The 25,994-nt window shown below is 39.4% G+C and overlaps 2 protein-coding genes across 6 annotated transcripts in view; one reads left to right on the top strand and one right to left on the bottom strand.

Moving 5' to 3' along the window:
• Window positions 1–10,484, bottom strand: part of SSMEM1 (serine rich single-pass membrane protein 1) — a 34,012-nt gene extending 23,528 nt beyond the window's left edge. Inside the window, exon 1 of one of the 2 annotated variants that reach the window (XR_009565265.1) lies at window positions 10,450–10,484. Coding sequence is in view for 1 of the 2 variants with exons in the window: in XM_060305319.1 (XP_060161302.1) it covers window positions 7,549–7,746 (198 nt within the window). In the remaining variant the exon portion in view is untranslated. Of the gene's footprint in view, window positions 1–7,548; window positions 7,747–10,449 lie in introns of those variants that run through there. The other variant, XM_060305319.1, reaches the window with a different exon arrangement.
• A 70-nt stretch (window positions 10,485–10,554) lies between these two features.
• The window catches only part of TMEM209 (transmembrane protein 209), a 28,921-nt gene continuing 13,481 nt past the window's right edge, over window positions 10,555–25,994 (top strand). For 3 of the 4 annotated variants that reach the window (XR_009565268.1, XR_009565266.1, XM_030853809.3), the window contains exons 1-8: window positions 10,555–10,659; window positions 11,609–11,745; window positions 11,889–11,947; window positions 12,762–12,893; window positions 13,355–13,596; window positions 19,437–19,638; window positions 23,664–23,839; window positions 24,443–24,514. Coding sequence is in view for 2 of the 4 variants with exons in the window: in XM_030853809.3 (XP_030709669.1) it covers window positions 10,594–10,659; window positions 11,609–11,745; window positions 11,889–11,947; window positions 12,762–12,893; window positions 13,355–13,596; window positions 19,437–19,638; window positions 23,664–23,839; window positions 24,443–24,514 (1,086 nt within the window). In the remaining 2 variants the exon portion in view is untranslated. The other variant, XM_030853811.3, reaches the window with a different exon arrangement.

The raw sequence follows: 25,994 nt of genomic DNA on the forward strand, positions 1-25,994 counted from the left end.
TGGTGACTTTAGCTCTGTTTAGTTTAGTTCTGTATCTTTTTCTATGTGGAGAATGTAATGCCTCATTCTAAAAACCCAAAATCCTACAACATGTATCCTATATTATATATGACAACTTTTGTATCTTTGATTAGAATTACACAGCTACAAAAGGAATTTGGAGGTCATTAACCAGTAGGGAAGTTTATCCCAGTATTACTTAGCATTTGGACAAACTGAGAACAACCTAAATATCTCAAAATTGCAGATTTGTTATGGTGCAACCATGACAAAATTATGTAGTCGTTAAGAGTGCTGCTAGGGGACTTCCAGGAAGATGGCGGAAGAGTAAGATGCGGAGATCACGTTCCTCCCCACAGATACACCAGAAATACATCTACGCGTGGAACAACTCCTACGGAGCACCTACTGAACGCTGGCAGAAGACCTCAGACCTCCCAAAAGGCAAGGAACCCCCCACGTACCTGGTTAGGGCAAAAGAAAAAACTAAACAGAAACAAAAGGATAGGGACGGGTCCTGCACCAGCGGGAGAGAGCTGTGAAGGAGGAAAAGTGTCCACACACTAGGAAGACCCTTCGCGGGTGGAGACTTCGGGAGGCGGAGTGGGGGAGCTTGGGAGCCGCGGAGGAGAGCACAGCAACAGGGGTGCGGAGGGCAAAGCGGACAGATTCCAGTGCAGAGGATCGGGCCGACCGGAACTCGCCAGCCGAGAGGCTTGTCTGCTCGCCCGCCGGGGCGGGCGGGACTGGGAGCTGAGGCTCCGGCTTTTGTCGGAGCGCCGGGAGAGGACTGAGGTTGGCGGCGTGAACACAGCCTGCAGGGCGTTAGTGCACCGCAGCTAGCCGGGAGAGAGTCCGGGGAAAAGTCTGGACCTGCCGAAGAGGCAAGAGACTTTTACGTCCCTCTTTGTTTCCTGGTGCACGAGGAGAGGGGATTAAGAACGCTGCTTGAGAGAGCTCCAGGGACGGGCGCTAGCCGCGGCTAGACGTGCGGAGCCCAGAGACATACATGAGACGCTAGGGCCGCTGCTGCCACCACCAGGAGGCCTGTGTGCGAACACAGGTCACTAGCCACACGCCCTTCCGGGGAGCCTGTGCAGCCCGCCACTGCCGGGGTCCCGGGATCCAGGGACAACTCCCCCGGGAGAACGCACGGCGCGCATCAGGCTGCAACCTCTGCCGCCGCAGGCCCGCCCCACATTCCGTGACCCTCCCTACCCCCCGGCCTGAGTGAGCCAGAGCCTCCGAAACAGCGGCTCCTTTAACCCCGTCCTGTCTGAGCAAAGAACAGACGCCCTCCGGCGACCTACACGCACAGGCGGGGCCAAATCCAAAGCTGAGCCCCTGGGAACTGTGAGAACAAAGAAGAGAAAGGGAAATCTCTCCCAGCAGCCTCAGAAGCAGCGGATTAAAGCTCCACAATCAACTTGATATACCCTGCATCTGTGGAATACCTGAATAGACAAGGAATCATCCCAAATTAAGGAGCCCTGTGGATGAAAGGCTCTTGGGGCTGCAGCCAGGAGTCAGTGCTGTGCCTCTGAGGTGGGAGAACCAACTTCAGGACACTGGTCCACAAGAGGCCTCCCAGCTGCACATAATATCAAACAGCAAAAATCTCCGAGAGATCTCCATCTCAACGCCAGCACCCAGCTTCACTCAACGACCAGCAAGCTACAGTGCTGGACATCCTATGCCAAACAACTAGCAAGACAGGAACACAACCCCACCCATTAGCAGAGAGGCTGCCCAAAATCATAATAAGTCTACAGACATCCCAAAACACATCACCAGACGTGGACCTGCCCACCAGAAAGACAAGATCCAGCCTCATCCACCAGAACACAGGCACTAGTCCCCTCCACCAGGAAGCCTACACAACCCACTGAACCAACCTTAGTGACTGGGGACAGACACAAAAAACAACAGGAACTATGAACCTTCAGCCTGCAAAAAAGGAGACCCCAAACACAGTAAGATAAGCAAAATGAAAAGACAGAAAAACACACCGCAGATGAAGGAGCAAGATAAAAACCCACCAGACCTAACAAATGAAGAGGAAATAGGCAGTCTACCTGAAAAAGAATTCAGAATAATGATAGTAAGGTTGATCCGAAATCTTGGAGATAGAATGGACAATAGAATGGACAAAATGCAAGAATCAGTTAACAAGGACCTAGAAGAACTAAAGATGAAACAAGCAATTATGAACAACACAATAAATGAAATTAAAAGTACTCTAGATGGGATCAATAGCAGAATAACTGAGGCAGAAGAACGGATAAGTGACCTGGAAGATAAAATAGTGGAAATAACTAATGCAGAGCAGAATAAAGAAAAAAGAATGAAAAGAACTGAGGACAGTCTCAGAGACCTCTGGGACAACATTAAACACACCAACATTCGAATTATAGGGGTTCCAGAAGAAGAAGAGAAAAAGAAAGGGACTGAGAAAATATTTGAAGAGATTATAGTTGAAAACTTCCCTAATATGGGAAAGGAAATAGTTAATCAAGTCCAGGAAGCACAGAGAGTCCCATACAGGATAAATCCAAGGAGAAATACGCCAAGACACATATTAATCAAACTGTCAAAAATTAAATACAAAGAAAACATATTAAAAGCAGCAAGGGAAAAACAACAAATAACACATAAGGGAATCCCCATAAGGTTAACAGCTGATCTCTCAGCAGAAACCCTACAAGCCAGAAGGGAGTGGCAGGACATACTGAAAGTGATGAAGGAGAAAAACCTGCAGCCAAGACTACTCTACTCAGCAAGGATCTCATTCAGATTTGATGGAGAAATTAAAACCTTTACAGACAAGCAAAAGCTGAGAGAGTTCAGCACCACCAAACCAGCTTTACAACAAATGCTAAAGGATCTTCTCTAGGCAAGAAACACAAGAGAAGGAAAAGACCTATAATAACGAACCCAAAACAATTTAGAAAATGGGAATAGGAACACACATATCGATAATTACCTTAAATGTAAATGGACTAAATGCTCCCACCAAAAGACACAGATTAGCTGAATGGATACAAAAACAAGACCCTTATATATGCTGTCTACAAGAGACCCACTTCAGACCTAGAGACACATACAGACTGAAAGTAAGGGGATGGAAAAAGATATTCCATGCAAATGGAAACCAAAAGAAAGCTGGAGTAGCAATTCTCATATCAGACAAAATAGACTTTAAAATAAAGACTATTACAAGGGACAAAGAAGGACACTACATAATGATCAAGGGCTCGATCCAAGAAGAAGATATAACAATTGTAAATATTTATGCACCCAACATAGGAGCACCTCAATACATAAGGCAAATACTAACAGCCATAAAAGGGGAAATCGACAGTAACACATTCATAGTAGGGGACTTTAACACCCCACTTTCACCCATGGACAGATCATCCAAAATGAAAATAAATAAGGAAACACAAGCTTTAAATGATACATTAAACAAGATGGACTTAATTGATATTTATAGGACACTCCATCCAAAAACAACAGAATACACATTTTTCTCAAGTGCCCATGGAACATCCTCCAGGATAGATCATATCTTGGGTCACAAATCAAGCCTTGGTAAATTTAAGAAAATTGAAATTGTATCAAGTATCTTTTCTGACCACAACGCCATGAGACTAGATATCAATTACAGGAAAAGATCTGTAAAAAATACAAACACATGGAGGCTAAACAATACACTACTTAATAATGAAGTGATCACTGAAGAAATCAAAGAGGAAATCAAAAAATACCTAGAAACAAATGACAATGGAGACACAACGACCCAAAACCTATGGGATGCAGCAAAAGCAGTTCTAAGGGGGAAGTTTATAGCAATACAAGCCCACCTTAAGAAGCAGGAAACATCTCGAATAAACAACCTAACCTTGCACCTCAAGCAATTAGAGAAAGAAGAACAAAAAAACCCCAAAGTTAGCAGGAGGAAAGAAATCGTAAAAATCAGATCAGAAATAAATGAAAAAGAAATGAAGGAAACGATAGCAAAGATCAATAAAACTAAAAGCTGGTTCTTTGAAAGGATAAACAAAATTGATAAACCATTAGCTAGACTCATCAAGAAAAAAAGGGAGAGGACTCAAATCAATAGAATTAGAAATGAAAAAGGAGAAGTAACAACTGACACTGCAGAAATACAAAAGATCATGAGAGATTACTACAAGCAACTCTATGCCAATAAAATGGACAACCTGGAAGAAATGGACAAATTCTTAGAAAGGCACAACCTGCCAAGACTGAATCAGGAAGAAATAGAAAATATGAACAGACCAATCACAAGCACTGAAATTGAAACTGTGATTAAAAATCTTCCAACAAGCAAAAGCCCAGGACCAGATGGCTTCACAGGCGAATTCTATCAAACATTTAGAGAAGAGCTATCACCTATCCTTCTCAGACTCTTCCAAAATATAGCAGAGGGAGGAACACTCCCCAACTCATTCTACAAGGCCACCATCACCCTGATACCAAAACCAGACAAGGATGTCACAAAGAAAGAAAACTACAGGCCAATATCACTGATGAACATAGATGCAAAGATCCTCAACAAAATACTAGCAAACAGAATCCAACAGCACATTAAACGGATCATACACCATGATCAAGTGGGGTTTATTCCAGGAATGCAAGGATTCTTCAATATACGCAAATCAATCAACGTGATACACCATATTAACAAATTGAAGGAGAAAAACCATATGATCATCTCAATAGATGCAGAGAAAGCTTTTGACAAAATTCAACACCCATTTATGATAAAAACCCTGCAGAAAGTAGGCATAGAGGGAACTTTCCTCAACATAATAAAGGCCATATATGACAAACCCACAGCCAACATTGTCCTCAATGGTGAAAAACTGAAAGCATTTCCACTAAGATCAGGAACAAGACAAGGTTGCCCACTCTCACCACTCTTATTCAACATAGTTTTGGAAGTTTTAGCCACAGCAATCAGAGAAGAAAAGGAAATAAAAGGAATCCAAATCGGAAAAGAAGAAGTAAAGCTGTCACTGTTTGCAGATGACATGATCCTATACATAGAGAATCCTAAAGATGCTACCAGAAAACTACTAGAGCTAATCAATGAATTTGGTAAAGTAGCAGGATACAAAATTAATGCACAGAAATCTCTGGCATTCCTATACACTAAGGATGAAAAATCTGAAAGTGAAATCAAGAAAACACTCCCATTTACCATTGCAACAAAAAGAATAAAATACCTAGGAATAAACCTACCTAAGGAGACAAAAGACCTGTATGCAGAAAATTATAAGACACTGATGAAAGAAATTAAAAATGATACAAATAGATGGACAGATATACCATGTTCTTGGATTGGAAGAATCAACATTGTGAAAATGACTCTACTACCCAAAGCAATCTACAGATTCAATGCAATCCCTATCAAACTACCACTGGCATTTTTCACGGAACTAGAACAAAAAATTTCACAATTTGTATGGAAACACAAAAGACCCCGAATAGCCAAAGCAATCTTGAGAACGAAAAATGGAGCTGGAGGAATCAGGCTTCCTGACTTCAGACTATACTACAAAGCTACAGTAATCAAGACAGTATGGTACTGGCACAAAAACAGAAATATAGATCAATGGAACAGGATAGAAAGCCCGGAGATAAACCCACGCACATATGGTCACCTTATCTTTGACAAAGGAGGCAGAAATGTACAGTGGAGAAAGGACAGCCTATTCAATAAGTGGTGCTGGGAAAACTGGACAGCTACATGTAAAAGTATGAGATTAGATCACTCCCTAACACCATACACAAAAATAAGCTCAAAATGGATTAAAGACCTAAATGTAAGGCCAGAAACTATCAAACTCTTAGAGGAAAACATAGGCAGAACACTCTATGACATAAATCACAGCAAGGTCCTTTTTGACCCACCTCCTAGAGAAATGGAAATAAAAACAAAAGTAAACAAATGGGACCTAATGAAACTTAAAAGCTTTTGCACAGCAAAGGAAACCATAAAGAAGACAAAAAGACAACCCTCAGAATGGGAGAAAATATTTGCAAATGAAGCAACTGACAAAGGATTAATCTCCAAAATTTATAAGCAGCTCATGCAGCTTAATAACAAAAAAACAAACAACCTAATCCAAAAATGGGCAGAAGACCTAAATAGACATTTCTCCGAAGAAGATATACAGAGTGCCAACAAACACATGAAAGAATGCTCAACATCACTAATCATTAGAGAAATGCAAATCAAAACGACAATGAGATATCATCTCACACCAGTCAGAATGGCCATCATCAAAAAATCTAGAAACAATAAATGCTGGAGAGGGTGTGGAGAAAAGGGAACCCTCTTACACTGTTGGTGGGAATGTAAATTGATACAGCCACTGTGGAGAACAGTATGGAGGTTCCTTAAAAAGCTACAAATAGAACTACCATATGACCCAGCAATCCCACTACTGGGCATATACCCTGAGAAAACCATAATTCAAAAAGAGTCATGTACCAAAATGTTCATTGCAGCTCTATTTACAATAGCCCAGAGATGGAAACAACCTAAGTGTCCATCATCGGATGAATGGATAAAGAAGATGTGGCACATATATACAATGGAATATTACTCAGCCATAAAAAGAGACGAAATTGAGCTATTTGTAATGAGGTGGATAGACCTAGAGTCTGTCATACAGAGTGAAGTAAGTCAGAAAGAGAGAGACAAATACCGTATGCTAACACATATATATGGAATTTAAGAAAAAAAAATGTCATGAAAAACCTAGGGGTGAAACAGGAATAAAGACACAGACTTACTAGAGAATGGACTTGAGGCTATGGGGAGGGGGAAGGGTAAACGGTGACAAAGCAATAAAGAGGCATGGACATATATACACTACCAAACGTAAGGTAGATAGCTAGTGGGAAGCAGCCGCATAGCACAGGGAGATCAGCTCGGTGCTTTGTGACCGCCTGGAGGGGTGGGATAGGGAGGGTGGGAGGGAGGGAGACGCAAGCGGGAAGAGATATGGGAACATATGTATATATGTAACTGATTCATTTTGTTGTGAAGCTGAAACTAACATACCATTGTAAAGCAATTATACTCCAATAAAGATGTTTAAAAAAAAAAAAAAAAGAGTGCTGCTATGTAAATATAATTTGAGGAATGATTACAATATAATATTAAGTTTAAAAAAGCAGGTTATAAAAATATATAAAATATAATGCCAACCATCTAAGATCAAAGACAGATGAAGAGAGATATACTGTGATGCAGAAAAAGAAAAAAACTAGAAGAACATACTCCAAAATGTTAACAGTGGTTATCTCTAGGAAATAGGATTACAGTAGTTTAAATTTTCTTCTTCATCCTTTTCTATATTCTTGGGTTCTCTAGAATGATACTGCATTATTTTTAAAACTAGAAGACAAACTTTTAAAAAGTAGTTTCACCAATGTAAAATAAATTTATTTTATGGAAAATCCCCTAGTATACAGTAAATATATTATTTAAAATGAAAAAGGATATCCTACCCAGAAAGAAGCCCGAGAGAAGAACCAATATAATGGTTGGGAGAAGACCAATAAAATGACAAAATACCAAAGCAGGAAGTTCCCTATTGTCTCACAAGAGTCACCCTTCTGGCATTCATAATCTTGATTTGGAATGGCAAAACTTGTAGGTATGGGGGGAGGATCCACCTCCCAAAATAAAGAAAAAAGGTCTCCCATGATGGCTTCTTGAACATATTCCCCTCAAAGGGATGAAGAAGACTGGGAAGTACTTCACTCCATGTGTACGACAACTTCCTTGGCAACCTATTATGACATATTCTTCAGTAACTATGACAGGAACTGACAAACATTTCTTGGATTACTAAGTTTTTGGAAGATCTGTCTAAATCACTTCTATGAAAGTTTAAGGTATATGCCCCATATCTTAATATGGTGCATTCTGCCATAATCTTTTTTTTTTTTTGTCCTGAAACTTGTATATACAGTATTTTCTTTAAATACAGTATTTTAATGTCTTTTTTTTTTTTTTTTTTGGCTGTACCACATGGCATGCAGAACTTGCCTGACCAGGGATCGAACCCATGCCCCCTGCATTGGAAGCGCAGACCACCAGGGACCACCAGGGAAGTACTTTAATGTCTTTAAAATCTAAGTCTCTGAGGTGTCTATTCATTTTTTTCAGTCTCTTTGATATATATCATATCATTGTAAATTAACATACAGAGTTCTAATGTATTATTGACTGAATTGTGTTTCCCAAAATGCCTATGTTGAAGCCCCAAGCCCCAATTTGGCTATAACTGGAGACAGGGACTTTAAAGAGGTAATTAAGGTTAAATGAAGTCATAAGGATGGGGACCTAATCCAAAATGACTCTTGTTCTTATGAGAAAAGGAAGAGACATAAGGGATGTGCAAGCACAGGAAAAAAAGGCCATGTGAGGACACAGAGAAAGGGGCCATCTGCAAGCCAAAGGACACAAGGCTCAGGAGAAACCAATCCTGCTGGCGCCTTGATCTCAGATTTTCAACCTCTACAACTGTGAAAAAATTTCTGTGGTTTAAGCCACGCAGTCTGTGGTATTTTGCTATGGCAACACTAGCAAACTAATACATAATGCCAACAATACATCTAATTTAGGTAGTAGTCGTGTTCCTTTTTAAGCCTTGAATAAATGCACAGTAATTCATAGATTACATTAAGAGGGAAAACATAGATGTACCTGTTGTGAATTACATCAAACATGCACAATTTCTTCTTATGAAAGAGTCAGACATGGGTTGGGGAGGAAACTCGTATTCTAACTTTGACTGTACATTTGCACAATTTTCAAGTTATTTCATCTCTATATCTAAAACTAGAGCAAAACACCATTGCTGCTAAGGCAATCTAAAAAATATAAAAACTCCACTCCAAAAAAATTGGTTACATCTTTAAGAGCACAGCATACCTGCAGATTTTCATTAACATGCAATACCACAAGGAAACTTCATTTTCTTCTATTGGAACTTAGGAGCATTTTAGGAAAAAATTTTGGTCACTGGGACGTACAAGATGTAGCAATCCGTTAGCTTATTATGACACGGCATGATGTTTTTATTAGAGGCACACTTTGCATCCCCACGAGCAAGTCTCCAGACCCTGCGCACGCATCCTGGACCATGCCGGTCTGCTTTAGGCCCTCATCGCCTCCTCCAGGAAGCTCGCGGGGATCCAGGGCTGAGCCCGCCGCGACTCCTCGGGGCTCACTGCGCCCCACTTCACCTGCCTTTCTACAGAACCTACCGGCCTCCCCCGGGTTAAGCTCCTCCAAGTGGTAACCAGGGAAGATTTTATTTTCACATCCTCGCGCGGCTCAGCGGCACATTGTGGGCGTTTGTATTTGTTAGATAAAAGCAAACTGTAAGACAGGAATAAAGACGCAGACCAACTGAAGAACGGACTTGAGGATATGGGGAGGGGGAAGGGTGAGCTGTGACAGGAGAGTCATGGACATATACACACTAACAAACGTAGTAAGGTAGATAGCTAGTGGGAAGCAGCCGCATGGCACAGGGATATCGGCTCGGTGCTTTGTGACAGCCTGGAGGGGTGGGATAGGGAGGGTGGGAGGGAGGGAGACGCAAGAGGGAAGACATATGGGAACATATGTATAACTGATTCACTTTGTTATAAAGCAGAAACTAACACACCATTGTAAAGCAATTATACCCCAATAAAGATGTTAAAAAAAAAAAAAAGCAAACTGAACTCCCTGATGAACCTTTTCCTCAGGATTAGAAATTCTTCCAAAGAATATGCAGGAAAAGTAAAGAGTGGGTTTTTTTTTTAGAAAAAAACCCCTCAAAACCACTAACAACTTTAACAAAACAATTTGGTTTTTCTTGTTACTGCTGCACCCTCGTTACACGGATATTTTAGAATCTACATCGGGTCAGAACACTTAATTTTTTTTTTTTTTTTAAACACAGAGGTATGAGAAATGCTTTGTCATTGCTGATGGTGTCTGGACCCATCATCAAGTACTCTGTATCCTACACTTGGCCACCCTGCTTAATAAAATCTGCTTTAAAATGTGTCCATAGGGCTTCCCTGGTGGTGCAGTGGTTGAGAGTCCGCCTGCCGTTGCAGGGGACACGGGTTTGTGCCCCGGTCCGGGAAGATCCCACATGCTGCGGAGCGGCTGGGCCCGTGAGCCATGGCCGCTGAGCCTGCGCGTCCGGAGCCTGTGCTCCGCAACGGGAGAGGCCACAGCAGTGAGAGGCCCGCGTACCGAAAACAAAAAAAATGTGTCCATAAGCGCCCTAAGGAAGCTAAAGTTATATTAATATATAGGAATTCAGCTTCTTATAGTTATTACTTTTTACTGCGGGCTCAGAACCTGGTCTGAATTTTTCCGGCTGATCTTTCTCCCCTCACCTGAGCTGGCGCCACAAATCCAACGGCTGTTTCCCTGGTAACGCTCCTAGCCCCTGTCCCTCCCCAACTTCCCTCTTCTCGCGAGAAGAAAGAGTCTCGTACTTCCTGTAACTGTAGCTCCACAAGCCGGTCGCTTTCGCCTTAATGCTTGGCTTCGCGCATGTGCAGTGGAGAGTGGCGCGAGCCAGCCGTTTCCGGGCGAAGAACGCGGTGCGTTTTCGGGATTATCTTTGTGGTGTTTGGACTCTTGAGTCCACGCGGGCCGTGGGAGTTAACGTGCGTGTGGACCTGCCGAGGGTTCAGCCAAAGGGGAGTGTGGCCAGACCTTCCACTACCCGTGGTGGAAGGGAGGAAAGAAGCCGTAAAGTTTGTGCTGCGAGAGCCAGGGAGGGAAGCTCTCCGCATTGGGTAGTGTTGACTCGGGGGCAGGGTGGCGGGAAGGGTACTGCTCTTACTCTGTGGGAGACGACTCCAGGTATCTGGAACAAGTCTTAACACTTGTCTGCAAGAAATGAGGCCTAGGAAAACAGACAGAGGAAATAATAAATCCTAATGTGGACCAAAACTGCGCACTCTCCCCAACTCACCCGTATCCCCTTCACACCATGAGTATTCGCCCTTCTCAAACTTAAATCCCTATATTTTATAAGCAACACGAATCAGAGATCTCTGGCGTGTGTCGGTCGTGTGCAGAGTTGTTAAATAAAGATCATAGGCAGTTAATGACTTATGCACGAGCATGTGGGAGGAGAGTAATGACATATCTTATTTGGAATACTTTCTCCCAAAACTTGGTATTTTGAATTTCTTATAGCCCTTGGCCTAGTCCTTGTGACATATTCCAAAAACACAACAGGGCGTAATTGCAAGCATAACCACTAACCCTTAAATTACAAAATAAGATATTTTTCTTTATTGGAAGTGTTAAATTATTCTCTGAAGGAAACAGCCAGTTCTCTGTTGATTACAGTGTGGTGCCAATGAAGCTGTAATTTAGGGTTCCCTTTTCATATACTAATATTAAAATTAGAAAAAGTTAGGAAAGACATTTGAAGATGAGGAAAAGTAGATGCAATTTTTAGTTACCTTATAACAAGTTTGATTTCTTAAATGGAGAAGTAGTTTCTTTTAATTAATTCTGCTTTTTGATTTTGAACAGATGCAAGGGGAGCCAAACCCTAGTGCTTCCCTTATTGACAGAACCATCAAGATGAGAAAAGAAACAGAAGCTAGGAAAGTGGTTTTAGCCTGGGGACTCCTAAATGTATCTATGGCTGGAATGATATATACTGAAATGTAAGTTAATTAGCCAAAAAGGGAGGGAAAAGTGAAAATTTAAGAGGCCAATGGTTGGTTCCACAGGTTTTGTGTTTGTTTTAATTTTTGGTGTGGTTTGGTTTTGTTTTGTTACTATTAAAAAGCCTTTTTAATTTTTTCAGGACTGGAAGAATGTGTAGTTTATATTATAATGTGAGATACTGGCCCCTCTGGTATATAGGTAAGTAATTAATTTTCACTGCAATGTAGTTACTCCCAGTGAAAAACTGTGTTCCAGTTTAATTCAGCTTAGTATTCATTCCTTTATTCGACAAATATTTGAGTGCCTGCTGTGTTCCCAAAACTGGGAATACATGAGGAAGGGAACAAGGAATATTCTAGTAGAAGAGACAATCAGATTAATAATACGATTCCAGATAATCAGGAAAAATAAAGTTTGGAGCTGGTAAGATTTGTGTTTGTATTTGTCTCCCTCAATTGCCTTCCCTACTTCTCTACTTTTTCACCTTTCAAGATCAACCCCGATTTCTACTCCATTGATGACTTCCTCAGTTTCCTCATCCTTCCTCTCTGTCTGCTCTTCAGTAGTCCTTGGATATAAAGGGTCCTTATGGCCATTGAAGTAAATTCCAAAGTCTAATACATACATTAAGCTAAAGTCTGTGATAGGGAAGTGGTGTGGCAAGTGGAAGAGCAAGAGTTTTGGAATCTGCATACCTGAGTTAGAATCATGGCTTCAATAACTAGCTGTGAGCTACTGCAAAAGTCACTTGACTTCTTTACAACTGGTGGTTGATCTTTAAAACAAAGATGAAAATGTTTTCTGTAAAAGCTTGTAAAGATTAGTGATAATATTTTGAAACTCACTGGTAAATGCCCTACACATAATAGACATTCATTAAGTGAAGTGGTAACTCTTAGGAATAAGAAGATAGTTTTCAATTTTGTTGTTAATCTACTAAAGTATGCATGGTTTTGTTTCCCCCCTTTAAATGTTCCACCCCCCTTTTAAAAAATAAATTGTTCTCTTCCAGAGCTTGCCCTTGGATTTCTCTTCAGCCTAAACGCTTTATTTGATTTTTGGAGATATTTCAAGTACACTGTGGCACCAACAAGTCTGGTTGTTAGCCCTGGACAGCAAACACTTTTAGGGTTGAAAACAGCTGGTAAGTGTTTCATATCTTTTGCAAAGGTGGGTGAAAGGTTGGCAATAAATCTTTCTCAATTTAATTTTCTCTTCTCATAGACTCAGCTAGAAGGGACTCCTAAGGCCATCTGGTTCAACTGTATTTAACAGTTCTACAATAAATGGTCTTAAGATCAATGATTATCTTTCCTATTTATATAAATTGAGTAACATTCACAGTCTCATGGAATTTTGTTCCATTGTTTAATTACTGTTAAACTTAAATTACTAACTTTTGCTACATTAAAGCCAATTTCTTATTTTGAACTCTATGGAAATGGTAAACAACCATTTGTGTCCTTTGGTAGTAATACTTTATGTAATTTAACAACCAGGTCACTCTATTACTTGCCCTTTTCCTGAAGGAAAAGATTCAGTTCATTAAATCTGTTTTCATAGAAATTTTATTTATACTTACAATTATTTGTTTGTTCCTTCTAGTTGTACAGACTACTCCTCCACGTGATCTGGCAGCACCCCAAATCCCTCCCTCTCCACCTTCTCCTTCAATTCAGGGTCAGAGTGTATTAAGTTATAGCCCATCTCGCTCACCCAGTACCAGCCCCAAGTTCACCACCAGCTGTATAACTGGATACAGCCCTCAGCTACAAGGTCTGTCATCAGGTGGCAGTGGTTCTTATAGCCCTGGAGTGACCTACTCACCCATCAGTGGTTATAACAAGGTAATGACTCTTTTCTCTTGGCCAATCACATTACCATTTTAGAATTGGGAGGTTTGAATTGAAAATCATCTAGTGAGTCGAAACTCCTTCTTTTATCAATGAAGAAACCCAGGACCAGTGGATAATTGACTTGCCCAAATTGCCCATTTAAGAGCTAAGAATAGAAGCCAGATTTCCTGACAGCAGTTAGAAGTTCTTTATATCACATCTTAAAACAAAAGAAAAGATTTAGCTTTTGAAAAGATAACGAACTGAGGTTCACCATCTAGGATTTTTCTGCAGTCTTTAAAACAAGTTGAAATTATGATGATTTTCTACTCTAGTTTCCTTTACTCATGTTTTCCCTCTTTCTTTGCTTCTTTATGTGAAACTTTTATATATTCTTATAGAATATTAATGCTTTTCATCATACTGGAGTATCTTCTAAGCTAGAAACTGGGATTGTCATGTAACTTGACTCTTGAGTATGAATACTCTCCATAGGATGATTAGAAACCTTCATACCATCTCCCACAGTAAAGTGGACTTTAGTTTTAATTTTTAGGCTTGATAGAAACAAAATTGACAAATTTGAAATGTGACTCCTGCCTGATGCATAAGGCTATAAAATAGACGTTAAAAGAGGGATGGTCACATTTTCAAGTACTTTTTTTTGGCCACACCACGTGGCTTGCAGGATCTTACTTCCCTGACCAGGGATTGAACCCGTGTTCCCTGCAGTGGAAGCATGGAGGCCTAACCACTGGACCGCCAGGGAATTCCTGGGATGGTAACATATTCAGATGCTGACACTAGTTAGACTAATATCTCTATAGTTAAATGAGAAATATCTGGAAATGAAATCAACACACTGTCTGCCCTTACCCTTTTACATAATATTCTTTGTAATGAAATTCCATACTACTGGTTATCTAATAATAATTTTGGCAAGTAATGGAATTTAGAAAATTTTGTATAAGTTAAATATTATAAGGGTAATTTATAACCCATAGGTAAATATGACTTTTTAAAATAGTTTTACTTTGTTTTCATGGGAATAGTACCATATGATCATTACGGAAAGTTAGGAAATTAGTAGAAAAAAATCACTCATCATCCTACCACCCAAACATAATTTCTGTTTAATGCCTACTTAATACTCATCTAGTGGATATACCCTAGTTTACTCTTGAATATTTAAGTTATTTTTATTTCTTAAAAATTATTATTAGTATCTACTAATTAGCTCTGTACATAAAGCTCATAACATTGCTTAATTATCTTGTTTTCTACTATATTATAACCTTGAGCACAAGATTATGTGTTTTTACTCATCTTTGTTTCCTTAGCACAGTGTATGGAATATAGATGCTATATGTGTCTGTTGAATCAAAGTAATACTTCGGAAAAATTAATGAAATTAATAATTATTTTTCTGGAGAAAAAAATGCTAAAATTGATATAGCCACTATGGAGAACAGTATGGAGGTTCCTTAAAAAACTAAAAACAGAACTACCATACGACCCAGCATTCCCACTACTGGGCAAATACCCTGAGAAAACCATAATTCAAAAAGAGTCATGTACCAAAATGTTCATTGCAGCTCTATTTACAGTAGCCAGGACATGGAAGCAACCTAAGTGTCCATCAACAGATGAATGGATAAAGAAGGTGTGGCACATATATACAATGGAATATTACTGAGGCATAAAAAGGGACAAAACTGAGTTATTTGTAATGAGGTGGATGGACCTAGAGACTGTCATACAGAGTGAAGTAAGTCAGAAAGAGAAAAACAAATACCATATGCTAACACATATATATGGAATCTAAAAAAAAAAAAAAGAAAAAAAAAATGGTCAGAAGAACCTAGGGGCAAGATGGGAATAAAGATGCAGACCTACTAGAGAATGGACTTGAGGATACAGGGAGGGGGAAAGGTAAGCTGGGACGAAGAGAGTGGCATGGACGTATATACACTACCAAACGTAAAATAGATAGCTAGTGGGAAGCAGCTGCATAACACAGGGAGATCAGTTTGATGCTTGTGACCACCTAGAGGGGTGGGATAGGGAGGGAGGGAGGGAGATGCAAGAGGGAAGAGATATGGGGACATATGTATATGTATAGCTGATTCACTTTGTTATAAAGCAGAAACTAACACACCATAGTAAAGCTGTTATACTCCAATAAAGATGTTAAAAAAAAATAAAATGGTAAAATTGACAAAGTAGTAGAAAACCTAAATAAGGAAGAAAATTTTAAAACTATTAATCAAATACATCCACAGAACACATTAGGGCCCAGAAGTTTTACCACTGAGTTCTTTTAAATTTTCAAGAAACAATTACTTTTTAAACTTTTGATTATGGAAATTTTCAAACACACACAATAATGAAGGGACAAGTATAGTGAACTCCTGCGTATCTATTACCCATCTTCAACAGTTTTCAACATTTTGCTATTGTATGAACAGATCATTCTGATCCAATAAAACATGTTAGAAGTGTAAGCTCCAGAGTTAGAAAACTGGAGGAGATTGGTTCAAGATGGCAGAGTAGAAGGACATGTGCTCATCTCTTCTTGTGAGAGCACTGAAATCACAACTAACTGCTGAATAACCATCGAAAGGAAGATGCTGGAACTCGCCAAAAAAGATACCCCACAATCAAAGACAAAGGAGAAGCCACATTGAGACAGTAGGAGGGGCGCAATCACAATAAAATCAAATCCCATACCCACCAGGTGAGCAACCCAGAAACTGGAGAACAATTATACCACAGAACTTCTCCTACTGGAGTGAAAGTTCTGAGCCCCATGTTAGGGGGTCTGGCAACATGAGTAGGAATCCCCAGAGAATCTGACTTTGAAGGCCAGCAGGATTTGGTTGCAGGACTTCCACAGGACTGGGGGAAACAGAGACTCCACTCTTGGAGGGCACACACAAAGTCTTGTGTGCACCAGGACCCAGGGGAAGGAGCAGTGACCCCATAGGAGACTGAACCAACCTACCCACTAGTGTTGGAGGGTCTCCTGCAGAGGTGGGGGGTGGCTGAGGCTTACAGTGGGGACAGGGGCACTGGCAGCGGCAGTTCTGGGAAGTACTCATTGGCGTAAGCCCTCCTGGGGGCCGCCCCACCATATATCCTGTAGGCTCCAGTGCTGGGTCACCTTGGGCCAAACAACTAACAGGGAGGGAACACAGCCCCACCCATCAGCAGACAAGTTTTATTGAGCATGGCCCTGCCCACCAGAGAAAGACCCAGTCCCTCTTAGATAGCCTCATCCACCAGAGGGCAGACAGCAGAAGCAAGAGCTACAGTCTTTCAGCCTGCAGAACGAAAACCACAATCACAGAAAGTTAGACAAAATGAAAAAGCAGAGGATTATGTCCCAGATAAAACCCCAGAAAAACAACTAAATGAAGTGGAAACAGGCAACCCTCCAGAAAAAGAATTCAGAATAATGATAGTGAAGATGATCCAGGATCTCGGAAAAAGAATGGAGGCAAAGATTGAGAAGATGCAAGAAATGTTTCACAAAGACCTAGAAGAACTAAAGAACAAACAGATGAACAATACAATAACTGAAATGAAAAATACACTAGAAGGAATAATAGAATAACTGAGACAGAAGAATGGATAAGTGACCTGGAAGACAGAATGGTGGAAATCACTGCCTTCGAACAGAATAGAGTCAGAAACCTGGAATGGTGTCCTGGTATGATCTTGAGAAGTTACCTAACCTCTTATACCTAAAATTAATACAGTAATAATATTTACCACTTACTGAGAGGGTGAAATAAGGTAATGTAAATGAATCATAAAATATTGTGCCCTTTGAGCAAGATAAAACCAGTTAATGAAACAGTAACCCAAATACAGTCACTATATATAAGGATTTAACATGTTAATTGAAATAAAAGAAAAATCAATGTGGAAGAGGATTAACATTTTTATTTGTAAACAGCATTAAATATTATAAAATTTGTTAATCCTTAATTTATTACAAACTAATATAAATTGATCATGAAACCCCAGTAGAAAAAAAATTGTCAACGTACTGGAGTAAGTAGTTAATATAATAGGTAATACTACTGACAAGTAATTGTATTTTTAAGGTGTTTAACTTAATAAGTATAAGGAAAATGCAAATTAAATATACATTTTTTAGAATTTTATATATCATAAATATTTTTAAATAGTAATGCTGATGGACACATACCAAAATAGGTATTCCTATCTATTCTCTTCTGATAGGAGTATAACTTAGTACAACATTTTCATTTAATAGAATGGAAATGTGTATTAAAAATGTTCATATGCTTTGGTCAAGTCATTTCAGTTCTAGGGATCTCCTAAAGGAAGTCATCAGAAATTAAGCTAAGATTTATGCACAAAGATGCTGATCATAACATTATTCACAGTAACCAAAAATTTTAGACAATCCAAATGTCTAGAATATAAGAATGTAAAAATAAATTATGATAGATTTGTATTACGAAGTATTATATAGCTAGTAAGAATATTTACAAAGGATTTTTATAGAAAAATTCTTGTTAACTTTAAAAAAACAATATAATGCTAAAGGGTATTATCTCAATTATATAAAAACAAAAATATATTAACATATATGTACATTTAAAGAGTTGAAAATACATGAAATGTGAAAAAGGATTATAGTATCTCTAGGTGGTAGAGTTACAAGTATGGCTTATTTTCTTCATGCTTTTCATTTTTTAAAATATACATATAGGGCTTCCCTGGTGGCGCAGTGGTTGAGAGTCCGCCTGCTGATGCAGGGGACATGGGTTCGTGCCCTGGTCCGGGAAGATCCCACATGCCGCAGAGCGGCTGGGCCCGTGAGCCACGGCCACTGGGCCTGCGCGTCCGGAGCCTGTGCTCCGCAATGGGAGAGACCACGGCAGTGAGAGGCCCGCATACCGCAAAAAAATAAAAAATAAAATATACATATATTACTTTTTTGGAAAATAGACTATTTTTAGAACAGTTTCACGTTCACAGCAGAATTAAGAGGAATAGAAAAGAGATTTTCTGTGTACCCCTGCCCCCGGCACAGGCACAGCTTCCCCCACTATCAACATCTTGCTGCAGAGTTGTATGAATAGAAGAGCCTGCACTGACACATCATTATCACCCAGAGTCCATAGTTTACATTAGCATTCACTCTTGGTGGTGTACGGTCAATGTGTCTGGACAAACATATGACATGTATCCACCATTATGGTTTCATACAGAGTAATTTCATTGCCCTAAAAATCCTTTGTGCTCTGCTTATACATCCTCCCCCTACCCCAACCTTTTCCACAATCATACAATATGTAGCCTTTTCAGATTGGCTTCTTTCACTTAGTAATATGCATTTAAGTTTCCTCCACGTCTTTTCATGGCTTGCTAGCTCATTTCCTTTAGTGCTGAATAACATTCCATCATCTGGATGTACCACAGTTTATCCACTGACCTACTGAAGGACATCTTGGTTGCTTCCAAGTTTTGACAGTTACGAATAAAGTTTCTTATAAACGTCTGTGTGCAGGTCTTTGTATGGACATAAATTTTCAGCTTTGGGGGGTAAATGCCAAGGAGGAGGATGTTTGTTATGGTAATAGTACGTTTAGTTTTGTAAGAAACTGCCAAACTGTCTTCCAAAGTGACTGTTTTGCATTCTCACCAGCAATGAATCCAAGTTCCTGTTACTCTACATCCTTGCCAGCATTTGGTGTTGTCAGTGCTCTGGATTTTGGCCATTCTAATTGGTGTGTGCTCTTTGAAAGTCAAAAACCAAAACAAAGAAATTTCAGTTAAAGAAAAATAAAATAAAGTTCTTTTATTTTGTATAGTTGGCCAGCTATAGTCCCTCTCCATCTTCTCCATACCCTACCACTGTTGGACCAGTGGAGAACAGTGGATTGAGATCTCGCTACCGTTCTTCACCCACCGTCTACAACTCCCCTACTGACAAAGAAGACTACATGACAGACCTACGAACCTTGGATACTTTTCTTAGAAGTGAAGAAGAGAAACAGCATAGAGTTAAGCTGGGTACATATATATTTTATTTAGATCTATTGTACGTATTTTTGTGTCATTTTACGTTATCTTCAACCTTTACTTTGATCCCATACATAAATGTTTAAGTCCTTTAGTAATACACCTTGTGTAGCTTAGGAGAGAAATACATTTTGGTTTTGTATTTTGTTCAGTTAGAAGAATTAAGTTCACCAAAATTTAAGATGTAAAATATAGCTGAGTTAACGGAAATCTTGAACCTTTTGTCTACATTACTATTGAAAGCTTTTTCGTGTAAGTTATAATTCGTTTAAAAGTTGAGGTCATAAAACTGTTTTTGATGCGGTCCGCAGCAGAGCTTCGTGAAGTGATAGTTGTCTCCTTTCAGGTAGTCCTTGGGAAGGTTGGTGTGGCAGGGAGGCTGGTGAGAGCATGGATTTACTCCAGAAGTGCTGTTGTTTTTGGAACATTTTTTAACTTGTCTCTAGTTTGCCTTGGGAAGCAGTGTTAGCAAATCTTAATCTATTTGGGGTGGATTTGATTATTACAGTCTATTATTGAAACCAAGTTAGGCTATTGAGCCAAGTAATGATTTTTCCCCCTCAGGAACTTTCACAGAAAGCACATTAGGTGCTAAAGCATGGCCACAGTGAGGAAGCCAATTATTGGACCATGGCTCTTTGTGTCACTTGAAATCTCTCTATTGATTTTTAATTTAATTTTGCCTGAAAGTGCCACAGATGTCAAAGAAACAAATCAATATTATCTTGTTATTTGTTGATACATGCTTTTTTTTCTTTTTAAATTTTGAAATATTTCAAGGATACCGAAAATTATAGAGTGGAATACAAAGAACCGTATGTACCCTCTACATATTTTTGTCATATCCAGGTATTTTCTGACTTGCATTTTTATTTCTTCGTTGACATATAGGAGTTATTTAGAAATATTGTTTGGAAGTATTATTGGTGATTGGTGTTGCTTTTAATTTCCAAGTGTGTGAAATGAAAGGCTTTGTTATCTGTTTTTTCCTAAGTTAATTGTACTCTGGCTAGAGATTTTGATCTGTACCCTATTAATTTTTTAATATTTTTTTTATTTTTTTCGGTACACGGGCCTCTCACTGTTGTGGCCTCTCCCGTTGCGGAGCACAGGCTCCGGATGCACAGGCCCAGCAGCCATGGCTCACAGGCCCAGCCGCTCCACGGCACGTGGGATCCTCCTGGACCGGGGCACGAACCCGTGTCCCCTGCAGTGGCAGGCGGACTCCCAACCACTGCGCCACCAGGAAGCCCCCCCCCAGTTTGTTTGTTTTAGCCAGTTTGGACTGATAGTTCTTTCTTCAGTGGTGTCTGAACTGCTGTTTAACTAACTCATTGAGCTCTTTGTCTTCTTTTCTTTTTTCAGTTTTCAGAGTTTCATTTGGTTCTCTTTCAGATGTGCCTGATTTAGAGTATCTTGTTTTGTTCTTATATTTTCAATTCTTTTTCCTATCTCAGTCACTTTAAACGTGCTTTTTAAAAGTCTCTGTCAAGTAGTTCAGTTATCTAAAGTTCTTGGAGATTACATGCTAACATTTTTTTCTTGTTGACTCATTTGCTTGGAGACATGTTTCCCTGTGATTTATGTAATTTTTGTTTGTTTTTGGTAAGCTCATCTTCAGAAGAATTTTATCTGTGCTTTTTCTGTCCTAGGCAGGCTGGATGGAAGCCTTGTTTCCTGCTAGCAGTTTTATATTTGCCTCTACCGGGTGCCTAAGGAACATCATTGACCTTGAACTAACTTAAGTAATTTTGGGGCTTGGAGGTTCCTGGACCTCACAGGGAGTGTAAACGGGCACTGTAAACCCATGTGAAGATAGATCTGTAATTTTTAAATCTCTGGGGGTTTCTTTTAAACAGCCTAAGAGAGACAAGCTTCCTTATTATTTCCTGGTGTCAGTGGACAGATGTTTTTTCCTTATCCACTGAGAATGTGGCCCTTTGAGGTTCCTGGCTCTATGCAGGGTGCAGGGATAGAGACAGGAAGAAGGTCTCAGTCCAGCTGTCTACCTCTCCTGGACCTGTATCCACATTTCCAGTTCCCAGGCACTGAAATCAAAGCTGATAGGTTTCCCAAAGCCTACAAAATGCTCCAGAGCAGCCACGGACGGCATCAGCTCACATGCAGGCCACTGGCCACCGTGACTTTCAATTCCCTCTTCATTTTTAGCCAGTGACTCTTCCTCTTACATTATTGCAAGCTCCATTATTCATTTAAATTATATATTTTATTTGATAAGCATATATATATCTGGAGATGTTTCAGGTTACCTGATTTGTTATGTTGCCAGACTTCCAAATCTCTTTGTGCTTTGATTCTTTGGTCTTTGTGGTTCTCCAGCTACAGGTTTTGTGCTATTTTGGTGGTGGTGGTCATTACAGAGAAGCCCTATTTTGTCACTTGCTATATATATTTTCCTTGTACTTTGGCTAATGTACAACAGATATAAAAACATATTTCTGTCATCTGTATAAAACTTCTTTTGTCATCTAAAGCCACACTTTATTGAAATTTTAGTTCAAGTTTTCTCTCAGAAAGCTTGATTATCATTTTCAAAGTTAATAGTCAAAATAATTAATCAAAATAGGATAAACTTTGTGCTCTATCATGACCATGTCTCTTACCTTCCTTTTTTATTCCCTATTTATTAAATCATTTGTGCTTGTTTAAAACTTCTTTTCTTGACATTAATTCATTCCTCTAAGTCAGTGTTACCAGAAGTCCTACTTGAATTTTTTTTACCCCAAGTGTGGTATTTATTATATGTAATTATTTATTTTCATGTCAGCATGAAACTACTTTCACCAGTGCTACTAGCACAAGACTGGCTAACCTTCAAGGTTTTGATGCTGTGACTTGAAATACTGCCACATATTCCTTTCATGATTTCTCGTCTTTTGTGCCTGTAAACATCACTAGAAAAACAGTTTCATTGTTTTACAGTCATTCCTTTTAAAAATTCTGCTAAGATAAAAAAAAACTAGTTTTTATTTGTGACTTTTGTGTGAGGGTATAAAATATTAATTGATACTTTTGATATCAGGTAAACTCTGAAAAAATAAACTCTTCATAAGTATCATATAGTTGTCGTTGAAAATTTGCTCTTTATTCAGGAACTGGGCTAGATGCTCGGGAAAAAAAATACTCCCTGCCCTCAAAGAGCTCAAATTTTATTTGGAAAAAGAAACAGGCCTTAAAGTGTGATAAGTACTGTGGTAGATTCCTCTGTAGTATTAAGTCCCTAAATTTGACTATTTACATTTCCTAAAAGTAAATTTATAAATTTAGAAGTGTAATCAGCAGATGGTCTCTTAATACAAGGCAGGAATTACTACAGACTATAAATAGAACACAGTGTAGTACAGGGAAGAGTGAGTTTAGCTGCTAGCCAAAAGACTAGTTTATTAATAAGAGGCTGTAATTATCCCATTCAGAAAGAGCTTCCAAAAATTCAAGCAAGAACTCCTTAGCCTATTTATTTCCTGAAGAAATTTGTCTTTTGTTTCTCTCTGAATCATTTGAAAGTCTTAGAGAATGAAACAAGCTTAATTTTACAACAAAAATAAACAGACACTTTCAGCCACTTAGCATATGGCTCTCAAAGTGATACTGCTCAGAAAATGTTCTTTTTAATTTTCCATTTCTCTGAAGAAGAGAGAACGTTGGGAGCAGGGAGGAGAGGAGGCTTTGTCTTTTTTTTTTTTGGCGGTACGCGGGCCTCTCACTGTTGTGGCCTCTCCCGTTGCGGAGCACAGGCTCGGGACGCGCAGGCTCAGCGGCCATGGCTCACGGGCCCAGCTGCTCCACGGCATGTGGGATCTTCCCGGACCGGGGCACAAACCCGTGTCCCCTGCATCGCCAGGCGGACTCTCAACCACTGCACCACCAGGGAAGCCCGAGGCTTTGTCTTTGATTGCCATTGCCATCCAGATTCCTGGATACCCAGAGTTCATATAGCAGCTCCAGATATCAAAATTACTACAACACACTGATAATCTTTAAATTAATCATTGTAGGAAGCCCAGATTCTACTTCGCCTTCCACCAGTCCTACTTTCTGGAACCACAGTCGTTTTATGGGGGATTATGCACAAACTTTAAAGAAGTTTCAGTATCAGCTTGCCTGTAGGTCTCAGGCCCCGTGTGCTAACAAAGATGAAGCTGATCTCAGTTCTAAACAAGCTGCAGAGGAGGTAAATGGAAAATAAAAATGACTTGATATTTATGATTTACAGATTGTTAGAAAGTCTTTTCTTCTTCTGGAACTTTTTTTTCTGTAACCTCCACTTCTACTGGCTAGAAACATAAATCTGGCACACATTAAACGGTAGAAAGACTCCTTAAGTTTGTGTACCCAAAACTGAATTATATTGTACGTTTTACTCTTTATGACACATAGTTAACATTACTTTCCTGCCTAAAACATTTTTCTGCACTCATTTATATTGAAAAGGTATCTCAGATATCTACTTGTACTTATTAGCATATACAAGACTCTTGCTCTTGAAATACATTTAGATTAGAACATTTGATATTCTGTAACTTCATCAGTTTAAAAGCAAATAAAGGATTTAAATTTTGTTCTTAAAAGCAAGAAGAATGTTCTTCAAACATATCAATGTAAGGAATTTTAAATATATATGTGTGCATGAATTGCAACTACTGCATATTAATTAGATCAGTATTGATATTCATGAAGTTTTTTCCAAAGTATTCCAAATATTTCTGAGGGTGGGGGAAGGAATGATTGATAACTGGCATTTTATTTGATTGTTCATTTTAAACATTTTTAATAGGTCTGGGCAAGAGTGACTATGAATAGACAACTTCTTGATCATATGGATTCATGGACAGCCAAGTTCAGAAATGTAAGTTCTGACATTACTCTTTGGACAATATTAGTGCCTCTTAATGTACAAAGTATGTTGTTAGAATATCAGTTAGAGATGTTAATTATTAGAATATCAGAATTAAGTATTATTAAAAGTACAATATGTGTGGCACATATATAAGAATAAACATGACGTTTACCATATAGTGTCCGTATTCTTGGGGATTTTTTTTCCTTCTGTATTTAGCAAATCAGTGTATTTTGAGTGGATAAAGGAACAGTGTATTTAGTTGCTAAGATTTTCCCTTTCCCAACATCTCAATTTTACTTTTCAAAGAGCTTTCCTGTCAGTCTGTTATGTGTCTAGAAATGTGAGGGGAGCAAAAATGAGGTCCTTTATGTCAGAAAACTTCAGAGTTAGAGAACATAACATATGCTTGAAGCTACTTAAGAGTATATCAATTTCTTCAATTTTTCTAAAGAAGAACCTTCTAATCTTTGGCCTAGAGGTTGGCAAGGCCAGCTCTTGCATATACAGAGTGAGTTAGTTCCCTGGTTTCAACCCTGCCTCTTTCTGTTGTTCTCTGTAGTACCCATTTGTCCGGATTCCAGGGGGGCGAATTGGCCCCTCCTTCACTGCAGGAAGCCCCTCCACTTAGATTCTGTAGAGGCTGCCGCTTCTTCCACTGTTTGATCCTTCAACACTCATCCACCCACTGTATAGTTTCTAAAAATATGTTGAAATCACTTGTTCTTTTTTATTCTTTTTTTTTTTTTTTTTTTTTGCGGTACGCGGGCCTCTCACTGTTGTGGCCTCTCCCGTTGTGGAGCGCAGGCTCAGCGGCCATGGCTCACGGGCCCAGCTGCTCCGCGGCATGTGGGATCTTCCCAGACTGGGGCACGAACCCTTGTCCCCTGCATCGGCAGGCGGATTCTCAACCACTGCGCCACCAGGGAAGCCCCTTTTTTATTCTTTTACTATAATTTAAATAGGGTATCAAGAAGGAGTGCTGAAAGTAGTAGCCTACTTTCTTGAACCAGAAGCCTGATTGGCTTTTTTGAATAAGAATTCCAGAGCCAGCCCTAGAACTACTCAATCAGGTTTTCTGGGAATGAGGCCTAGATCTCTCTCCTGGAGCTAGTAGATAATTTTGTTGCAGGCTAGGAGTGGCTGGCAAGTAGGATACACTTAATAAATGTTGGAAGAATGAACAAGTGAAATGATGTCCTAGAACTGTACTTTCTTTTATTTCCACTCATAGGCTTATCTAAAAATGTTAATATATTTATAAAGTCTTGGTCAGAAGTATTAGCTTAGAAGAAATACAAACACAGTCCTTTATCTGAATTCCTTAGGCTACAATGTTCTGAAATTTAGGGGTTTTTGTAGTTTTTTTTAAAAAGCAGTATATGCATATACCATATATTTTGTAATACAGTAGCAGGGTCTTGTTAGTACTCAGTAATCAACCACATTAATGTTTCTGCAGCAGAGCATATAAACTGTCACACTAGGT

The sequence above is a fragment of the Globicephala melas genome, chromosome 9 (assembly GCF_963455315.2).
Source record: "Globicephala melas chromosome 9, mGloMel1.2, whole genome shotgun sequence".
NCBI lineage: Eukaryota > Metazoa > Chordata > Mammalia > Artiodactyla > Delphinidae > Globicephala > Globicephala melas.